At 52.6% G+C, this 9,112-nt stretch overlaps 6 protein-coding genes across 6 annotated transcripts, besides 7 other annotated features; all 6 read right to left on the reverse strand.

Annotated features, from left to right (window-relative positions):
* Positions 1 to 22: a microsatellite.
* A 38-nt stretch (positions 23 to 60) lies between these two features.
* On the reverse strand, positions 61 to 456 carry Tco025E_08038 (uncharacterized protein; the record flags this gene model as incomplete). The annotated part of the gene is made up of 1 exon (XM_029374895.1): positions 61 to 456. The coding sequence occupies one exon, from the start codon at positions 454 to 456 to the stop codon at positions 61 to 63; it is 396 nt and encodes a 131-aa protein (XP_029224962.1).
* A 51-nt stretch (positions 457 to 507) lies between these two features.
* Positions 508 to 549: a microsatellite.
* A 57-nt stretch (positions 550 to 606) lies between these two features.
* Positions 607 to 625: a microsatellite.
* Positions 626 to 834: 209 nt separating this feature from the next.
* Positions 835 to 3,396, reverse strand: Tco025E_08039 (putative vacuolar proton-ATPase-like protein; the record flags this gene model as incomplete). Its single annotated transcript, XM_029374896.1, has 1 exon — positions 835 to 3,396. The coding sequence occupies one exon, from the start codon at positions 3,394 to 3,396 to the stop codon at positions 835 to 837; it is 2,562 nt and encodes an 853-aa protein (XP_029224963.1).
* Positions 3,397 to 3,715: 319 nt separating this feature from the next.
* Positions 3,716 to 3,739: a microsatellite.
* Positions 3,740 to 3,752: 13 nt separating this feature from the next.
* On the reverse strand, positions 3,753 to 4,757 carry Tco025E_08040 (protein phosphatase methylesterase 1; the record flags this gene model as incomplete). The annotated part of the gene is made up of 1 exon (XM_029374897.1): positions 3,753 to 4,757. The coding sequence occupies one exon, from the start codon at positions 4,755 to 4,757 to the stop codon at positions 3,753 to 3,755; it is 1,005 nt and encodes a 334-aa protein (XP_029224964.1).
* Positions 4,758 to 5,416: 659 nt separating this feature from the next.
* Tco025E_08041 (uncharacterized protein) lies at positions 5,417 to 6,286 on the reverse strand (the record flags this gene model as incomplete). Its single annotated transcript, XM_029374898.1, has 1 exon — positions 5,417 to 6,286. The coding sequence occupies one exon, from the start codon at positions 6,284 to 6,286 to the stop codon at positions 5,417 to 5,419; it is 870 nt and encodes a 289-aa protein (XP_029224965.1).
* Positions 6,287 to 6,545: 259 nt separating this feature from the next.
* Positions 6,546 to 6,573: a microsatellite.
* Positions 6,574 to 6,794: 221 nt separating this feature from the next.
* On the reverse strand, positions 6,795 to 7,943 carry Tco025E_08042 (putative ethanolamine-phosphate cytidylyltransferase; the record flags this gene model as incomplete). Its single annotated transcript, XM_029374899.1, has 1 exon — positions 6,795 to 7,943. The coding sequence occupies one exon, from the start codon at positions 7,941 to 7,943 to the stop codon at positions 6,795 to 6,797; it is 1,149 nt and encodes a 382-aa protein (XP_029224966.1).
* A 252-nt stretch (positions 7,944 to 8,195) lies between these two features.
* Positions 8,196 to 8,233: a microsatellite.
* Positions 8,234 to 8,475: 242 nt separating this feature from the next.
* Positions 8,476 to 8,494: a microsatellite.
* Positions 8,495 to 8,655: 161 nt separating this feature from the next.
* Tco025E_08043 (large subunit ribosomal protein L18Ae) lies at positions 8,656 to 9,112 on the reverse strand (the record flags this gene model as incomplete). Its single annotated transcript, XM_029374900.1, has 1 exon — positions 8,656 to 9,112. A coding segment is annotated over one exon (457 nt), but the record flags the coding sequence as incomplete, so codon positions are not given.

Genomic DNA, 9,112 nt, shown 5'->3' on the forward strand with positions numbered 1-9,112 from the left:
AAAAANAAAAAAAAAAAAAAAACGGAAACCAACACAAAGAACTATTTTGTAGAAAGCGCGTCAGTGTCTTTTTGTCTGTTCAGCATTCTCAGCAACACCAAAAGTGTAGCCTTCAAGCGACGCCAGGACGCCGTCAATAACCATGCTTTCGTACTCCTTCGGGATCAGCAGGTGACGGCGGCTGAGGGTGAGGCTGTAAAGTTCCCCGTCGCAGTCCTTGTGGGAGTGGGGGTGCATGTGTGACAGGGTCCATCGGTGGGACCTCAGCAACTGGGCGGTGGTCACCCCCGGCACGATAGACATCTCGCTGTACTGGTAAGAGGGCATGTCGGAGGTGTTTGTACCCGCGTCTCTTGCGCCCTCCGGACCCAAGAAGCTGGGGATCTGAAAGAAAGTATTATTGCCCTCATCGTCCTCCAGCTGGTGCATCTTAGTGTTCCTTGCAGTGTTAACCATTAAACTTCGCGCGCACAAGAAGGAGTAAAAAGAAAATAATGCAAGGAAGAGCACAGACACACACACGTATATATTATACATATACATCACATAAAAAAGTCACTTCATCGTTACTTCCTTTGGCGCCGGTCACTGGCCGGCGGTGCGGGGCACACACACACACACCACAGTACATAACCGCCCGATACTTGTACGTCGTAGACGAGCCGCTAACGCCGTGTAGAGCGCAGAGGCAACTTCTCTGCGTCAGAACTCAGAGATAGATAGGAACACACAAAGAAGGAAAGGCGACAAAAAAAACACACACAACAAAAAAAAAACTGGACCTTCACGCTGCAACAGATGTCATAAAACAACGAGAATATCTAGTCGCAGCTACTAGTCCACAGAGCCAAGCAGCTCAAATGGTTCGTAACTCACGCCATCACCGACGTAAAACTTGTTGTTGAACTCTACCCAATGTAAACGGAGCGCATGCAGGAAGGCAGAAAGGGCCTCCATGCCTACAAGCACCGCCAGCGTCACCCCCAGCCAGACAGCGACGCCTGCGGCAATGAGAACACCTGTTGTGTCCACGGCAAGCGTCTTTACCACCGCAAAGGTGAAAAAGACCTCAGACAACTGGGCGTGCGCCAACGAAAGGGCCCATAGACGAAGATACGATGCCGTATTCGAGACACAACCAAGAACATACTCGATAGTGTGTATCATATAATGAATAATAACCTCGGAGAGGTCAAAAGGATGACCCGTCTCCACATCACCAGCAGCAGCAGCATGAGAAGGTGCGTCAGCAGTAGAGTGCGGAACATGCCAAGCAGATGTGTCCTCAACGCGATCCCGGTCTGCAACTGCATCTGAATGAGCTCTCCACACACCTTCTAGAACAACTGAAGAGGGATCATTCCGATGCTCTACAGAAACAGTAACGGTTTGTTCCCCATCCACAGATGACGTATCCCTGCTTATTACCGGTAATGAAAGATTGTCCGTAAATAAACAATACCCCCGAGACGCCCCTCGGTGTTTACGGGCCTCGAGGAGAGGCATCATAATTAACATAGCAGGAACCATGGCAAAGGCGGTAAGTAGTAGTATGACCTGAACCAAACTCTGTCCCTTATAAAGGGGCTGCGTCACAGTGCCAGGCTGCAAGAAGAAGTTCGTCATGGTTTCCAGGATACTTGGCGCCTCACTTGTGTTCTCCCAACTGACACACCACTTTATCACAATAAGAAGCGACATGTAACCGAAAGTGCAAAGCAGGAACAGCAACTCAGGGATGAAGAGGAAAAAAATCTTGGGAAGGTCACGGTTGTGTATGTGGTTAAGAAGCGAGAGCACGTTTCCTGTGAGCATCTGAACCACCCCAACAATGACTGCACACTTCATTTTGACGGAGTTATAAAATTCCAACTTGTTCTCTGTCTCTGTCCACGCAACGTCAAGTCCCACTGGGTAAACACCCGTCCGATTGTTCCCACCGAGTGGGTGAACGGTCCCCTTTTGGTCGCCAATCGGGGGCCACGCATAGGCGCTAGAAAAAAAACCCACCGAGAACCCAAAGAAGTCATTGTAGAGAGCCCCCATGTAAATCGAGAAGAGTCCCATCAGCAGTAAAAGATAGCGCCCACCAAAAAGCATGGCAAGCATTTCATTCAAGTGGCAGTGGCTCCAACGGGTTTCCATCAAGACAAAGTAAAGGGCAAAAAGGAGCAATAGTATGCCGTGACCAATATCACCATACATAATGCCGAATAAGTACGGGAAGGTTACAATGGTAAAAACACCTGGATTTACTTCCTTGTATCGTGCTGTACCATAACTATCCACAATGCTCTGGAAAACGCGCGTGAATTTGTTGGTTTCAAAAAAAGTAGGCGGATTACTTTGTGAAGGGTGAGGTGCAACCACGGAAGCCACATTGCCTGCAGCCGTATGCACGGCTTCCCTTATAGCCGTGCGAAGGGCCTCTTCATGCCTTCTTGGAATCCATACAGAGGCAGTACATGTCGAACCACGCACAACACACAAATTCATGGTTAAGAAAATATGCTTCTTCATTTGAACAACCCGAAGAAAAGTAGAATGCATGAGAGCATGCTTCTGAAGCAGCTCCGATTTGCGCAGCTGCATCCGCTCATACATGTGTTGCAGCTCTCCCATTTCATGTTCATGTTCTTCCGTCCTGGCCTCCGAGACCTCTCTCAGGGTGTGAATGGTCGCCCCAAGACTGAGAATGAGACGCTCCACCCGCTTAAGTACCGCAGGCGAGGAGGTAAATACCGCGAAGGGGATTTTGGCAACACATCGCTCGCCAGTCAATGGATCAAGGAGCATTGCATGCTTGTTATCCAGCTCGACGAGGGCGTTGCCTTTGGTTGCGCGGTACGTCATTGCGTAAATAACCTCCGCTCGGGCTGCATCCACCATCCCTAGCAAGTGCGGTGCCTGGAGGAGCGCATCGGAAGGTTGCGAGAGGTGAGATGGCAAGAGATCCTGCAGCCGCGTGTGCAGCAGAGACAATTCCAGGCGGAAGTTCATCTCACGTCGCAGGTCCTGAAGCGAGGCATTCACCGTCTTTAGGTCTTCCAGCAAGGCATCCACCTTCTCCTCCTCCTCAAGCACGGTGCCGCAGAGAAGTCTTCTTAAATGGTCGGGGGTACCCAATGCGGGGGGACCCTGCATGCTCAGGTCCGTCTCCCCCTCCAGCTCCACGTTGATTATAGAGAGCTTTCGCTCCAGCTCATCGTATCTACGAATTTCGGCCGTGTATGGCCGCGTAAAGGCGGCCCCGCCGCCGTTCACATCCACAAACTGCGCCTTTCCAAGCAGCCCAACGCAGACCACAGTGTCGTACAGAACCTCCCGCTGGGTGATGACGTCAAGGCGAATCATGTCCTCCGAGCGCCACAAACCGCTTGCCCCCTCACGTGGCATTTTTCTTCGCTCCCTCCCCTGCCTCTACCGCTGGGGGTTCGGGGCGCGCACGCAGCCACACACAAACACGCTTTTTTTGTATAGAAGCAAGAAGAAAAAGGTGAGTGCGTAGGTGGCCGAGCGACACCCAACAAAGAATAAAGAAAAAACGCAACACAAAAAAAAGTGGCCACGCAATGGAGGAAACAACAAAAACAATAATATATAAAGGGCGTTGCCGCAATAAGTGTGCGCAGTCCACAGAAAAGTTGCTCCCCAACTTCCTTCTACCTGCACACCCGCAAACTAAGCATCCCAGCTACCTTAATAAGGAGCGGCAACACACACACACACACACACGCACTCCCCCGTCTATTTCAACTTGCTACGATTTCCTTCCGCAGATTGAATCGTAGTTTCTCCGACATAGTCTCAATCCGCTTGATGAAGCGGCGCAGCTTCGAGGCGAGAGCAGCCGGCTGGTCGTCCATGACGTAATGCCCACACCCGCCGCCGAGAACCTCAAACTGGAATTTCCCTTGCATCTGGGCAACGGTAAGGGCATCGTCAAGGCGCTCGGCATTGGCGAGGCAAAGAATCTTCGGGCAGGGCAGTCCAACAAAAGCGTCGTCCAGCCCGTTAAACCACCCAGACCATACAGGCGCCATGGCCTCCAGGTTCGACTTCCACTCGTAATGGTCGCCCACACGTTTCAGGAGTGGGGGCACGGTTACTGCCGCTCCTGAAGCCGTTGTCATGCCGCCACTTTGCAAGAACCATCTTTGTGCCTCCGCCACATCGGAGAATTGTTGCGGACGGTTCTGAAGAAACTTGTCCATGTGCCGTAACGACATCCTCGCGGTGCCCTCCACCACATCAAGCAGCACTACGCCCGCCACCATGTTCATCAGTTCCTTGAACCTACTCAGGGCATTCATTGCCACCGAACCACCCAGTGAGTGGCCCACAACGTAGAGGCGGGGAGTATCGGGGAAGAGGGTGCTCTTCACAGTGCGTATGACGGCAAAAAAGTCGTCCATAAGCAATTGCAAGGTGAGACTCCCCTCACCTCCGTTGAAGGTGGAGTCTCCGTGGCAACGCATATCATATGCCACCACACGAACAATGTCTGCGGATTCTTTAGGATTCAGCTCGACACCACCCTTTTCAGCGTACTGCGGATGCATCAGATGAGTGGAAAGTAGAAAATAACTAGCACAACTCATGCCGGCGCCGTGTACACAGAACAGCAGAGGAGGTGGTGTTTCCCCCCGCCGAGTATACTCCTCGTCGATGCCGCCAAAAACAACGACGTGGAATTTGTCGCCTGAAGGCAACACGATTTCATGGTCCTCATGGGGAGCAACGGCGTGCGAGTCCATGCTCACTTCCAAGTCTAAACTATTCGGAAAGGTGTGGGGAGTAGCGAGGGCGGGGGCTTCGCCGCAGCGCCCAAGGCTGCGGTCGCTTGGGTGACCAGGGTGTATAAAAGGCCAATAAAGGCCAAAAAAATATATATACGAGGCGAACCGTATATATATATATCGCCCCCTGGCCGAGAACTTGCCCAATAATCCTACAATGAGAAGAGGGAGAAATGGGAGGTGACAGTTTGCCCCAGGGTGTGCCCAGCATCGCCAAAATTGAGAGAAAAAATTACCCCACACACTCGCCCACCCGCAAACACAGGAAAGCACAAATTACTCGTTGGTAACCGGGCTCTCATTGTGAATTCACAAAGTGGCGGTCGCTGGCTCCCGCCCGACCCCCTCCCTTCGCGAGACAGACACCCGCGGTGGAAGGACGCAACTGCACCTGTGCCGCCTTCCAACGCAGCTTTATCGCATTCGCTCCAGTTGGTCAAACACGCGTTCCGCACGCTTCTCGAGGGAGGAAGCTGTGCGAATAGCAATCCTGTGGAAGGTTGGAGCTAAGACGAAAAAAAAAAAACATCTGACAATCCCCTCCTGTAAGTTGCCGAAAAGGAACCGGAGGCAATAGAAGCATGCTTTTATTAGACCATTCCACAAAGAGGCAAGCCTCATTCCAGAGAATTCAGCAGCGTTGAGCGATGACGAGTTCTCTCAGTTTCCCGCAGAATTTTTTCAAGTGCACGAGTTTTATCCAGGCGTCCGCGTGCCACTCGCTCCTTTACGGCCAGCAGCTTTGCAAATTGCTGCTGCTCCACGCAACGCAGCGCGTTGATCTCCTCTGTGCGGCGCCTCGTGGCGTGCAGCGCCTCCTGTGTGCACTGCAATGCCTCTAGCACCACCGCTGCGTCTGCGCACTCTTTGGCTTGGCCTTCTCCACACTGCAGGCGCAACTCCAGCCCCAAAGACTCCGTGAGAAGCCCCTCAAAACGAAGCACCTCACACTCCACCATAGTGTCTGGAGACCGCCGCCGTTTCCTAAGGGATGGATTTGAGTTCTGGGAGGCTAAAGCGAGAAAAAGCTCCCTGCGAGCCACACTTATATCATCCCTAAATTTGTTATATTCGTCCATGTTTTTCCGCTGGAGCTCTAGCAAGGCGCGACGCTTCTCTTCGTACGCAGTTTTTCCCCCTAGATTGTACTCCGCCTCGTGGCGCACCATGGCACGCGCCTGAATCACGTTCCGTTGGCACGGCGCCGTGTCCACGTAGGGAAGAATCCGCGCCCCCGACATGAGATACACTTCCTCGCTGCGAGCTGATGAGGTGTGCACAGCATTAGTGATTGTGGCACGCAGACGCAGAATCCAGATGTTTTGGCAGAAGCAAGTTACCAAAAAGAGGGATCGGAACGAAGTAGAGGAGGCAGGGAGACGACAAAAGTGAAAAGCGGGCAAAGCTTGAATGAAGCAGCTCAATGGCCGCTCTTCGCTGTCTCCGTCCGGAAGGAAAAGAAAAGTCAAGAAAGCAATTACATGCATACAAGTACGAAAACAAAATGTATATAAAAATATATATAAGCATAACGAAAGAAACAGAACTCCTCTTCCCGCTCATCCTCTCCCTTGCGGAGCCCTGAGTGATGAGGAAAAAAGGCACACAAACATTCACATCCCTCCATCTTTGGGTGTACGTTTGGGCGTTTCTGACGTCACATCAACCTCTAACGTCTTGTAATTAAACACGATAATGCAGGAATCATAAGTTAGCGAAGCAGTGAAGACATTTATCGTTTTCTGTTGTGTGTGTGTGTGTGTGTGTGTGTGTGCGTCTGTGTTTGGTGCGGAAGCAGCTTTCAAGCGTTTTTGTGTGTGAGTCAGAAGTCTTCCCTCCCGTGTGAAGGTACTCGTCCCATCACAGAGACACACACAAATAAAAGAAAACAATGGCACGCAAGAAAAAAAAGGCCGCAATAAAAGCGCATTGCGTCCAATTCTGCTAGTTCCCCCTCCACCGGCGGCATCCCTCGGCTCCCCGCTTCTCGCCTCGCTACACCTCTCTCACATTTTTGTACAGCCCCAGTTGATCTTTAGCGGCCGTGGCATCCTTCAGCCGCTTTGCGGCCTGTCGTTTGAGAAAAGTCACTTGATTTTGGACAACACGCTCAATGATGGCGTGAGTGGTGAGGTCGCAACCGGAATCCACCTCATGAAAGCACCCCAACTCTTTGGGCACCGCATAGGCGTCGCGTCCATCCCCGTACTCGTACGCGTCGCACGTCTTGCCCCCAACAACGGCGGTGATGCCGAGGCTGTCAATGACTGCGCGCGTCACCTCGTAGGGGGCACCAAGAACAACCTCATCCACGTACCTGCACGCCAGCACGCCAAGAACGCGCTCGTTAAGGCTCATAATTGGAAAATTTTTTCCCTTTGCCTTGCGAATGACACCATCGTCTTGGATGCCGGCAATAAGGTAGTCGCCTAGTTCACGTGCTCTTTGCAAGACACGGATATGGCCATAATGAAACAAATCGAAGCTTCCATCCACGTAGACGATACGATCGCCGGGTTTTGGAGAACGATTGTTACTAAACTGAGCAATTTTTCGCGATGTCGTTAAGTAACGAAAGCCAACATGCTTCGCTGCCTCATCTTCCAGCAGCTTCTTCTCCGCCGCTGTCAATAGGCCACAGGGATTGCAAAGCAGCATTCGCCCCACAATATCCGTGGTGGAGATACACTCTGTTCTCTTTACAACTTTGAAGCGTCCGGCATCGATGATCTCTTGATACGAATTACGACCGTTAAGGTCCACAGAAATATCATCGCCGTGTACAACGTAGTCAACCTCTAGGCGGTCCATGTCCGCAAGCCGCGTCACATACGGATACCCCTCCACCACGAAGTCGACCCACTTGCACGCACGCAGCGCCTCGTAACGCTCTTCCTCCCGCATAATCGGGGGTCCCTTGTAGTGGGTTATCTCCGCGTCCGAGTGGCAGCCGACGAACAACTCGTCGCCGAGGGCTGCCGCCTGGCGAAGCGCATTGGCGTGTCCAAAGTGCAGCATGTCAAAGCAGCCGTCAACCCAAATGCGCACGGTCCCGGGTTTCTTCGGCGGGACCGGTGTGGTGGCGTAGAGCGGATAGGCGTTGCCCGGATCATCAGCATAAATGCATACCTTTCCCAAGGACATTGTGCCGCGGCGGCCGTGGGCAATCGGAAAACAAGCACAACGCGCCGAAGCAAACGGGGGACGCCAAGCGGGACACAGTGCCCAACGTGTTCTGGCAAGCACCGCAACTGAAGGGGAACTTTAAAAAGAAACACAGGCACACACGCCAGCAAAGAACCGTGGACGAGACTCACCGCAATTAATAATCGTTTTTTTTTCCCCCTTCTAGTTGACGCAAATTTAAAAGTGTAAGAAGCACCCGACCCACAGAAACTCTCTTCCTGCTTTCTTCCCCCTCTCTCTTTCTCTCTGCCTCGCCGCCTACGCTTGTGTGGGATCCCACCTTAACTTCAGATGACAGCCTTCGCTTTTACGTTAATTTTACGATGCCTTTCACCCTTCTTATCCTTTTTTTTTGTAGCGTTGTGCGTTATTTATTTCGGTTACACTCGAGCCCAACGGCGGCGTCTAAGAATGCTAACGGGTAAAGACTGTGTGAAGAAGGAGAAAGCGAGCGAGCGAGCGCGTGCATGCGGCAATTTACTTCCGAAGTCGGCGGCGGCGGCGGCGGCCAAAGAAGGAGCAGATGGAGCACACGGCAAATATACAAGAATAAAAACAGGGGCAACAAGGCCGTTCATTAGTTGTATTTTTTTTTTTACGAAGCAAATAAAAGGGCCGCAGCACCAGTAGGAAAAAAATGTAATGCTGCGCAGAGGAGGATAGCCGTGGACTACGCAACGACGGCGCGTTTCGTGTTCTTCTTGACGAAGACGACGCGGTCCTTGCGCGGGGCCTTGACGCGGCGGTGCAGGAGCGGGAAGGACAGGTTGCTGGCGTGGTACTCCGCGATGCTGAGCCGCTTCACCTGGTGGTTCGGGATGCTCTTCACGCCGAGCACCTCAATGTTGCTGTACCGCGCCCGGTGGCGGGAGGCGAGGTCGTGGTAGGCCTGGCTCACCGCCCCCGCCTTGCAGACGTCGCGGAACTCCTTCACCATGTGCGTGTAGCCGCAACGCTGGCTGTAGTACGCGATGTCGACGCTGTAGTTGCGCGCCGCCAGCTTGCGGTCCTTCACCACCTTGCAGGAGAGCACGTCGCCGTGGGTCGACTTCACCTTGTTCTTGCTCCGCATCATGCGCCAGAAGCGGCTCTTGGCGACGACGAAGTTGGGCGCAAAGACCTCAAAC

This window comes from Trypanosoma conorhini (assembly GCF_003719485.1).
Source record: "Trypanosoma conorhini strain 025E chromosome Unknown Tco_14.4_contig_00687, whole genome shotgun sequence".
NCBI lineage: Eukaryota > Euglenozoa > Kinetoplastea > Trypanosomatida > Trypanosomatidae > Trypanosoma > Trypanosoma conorhini.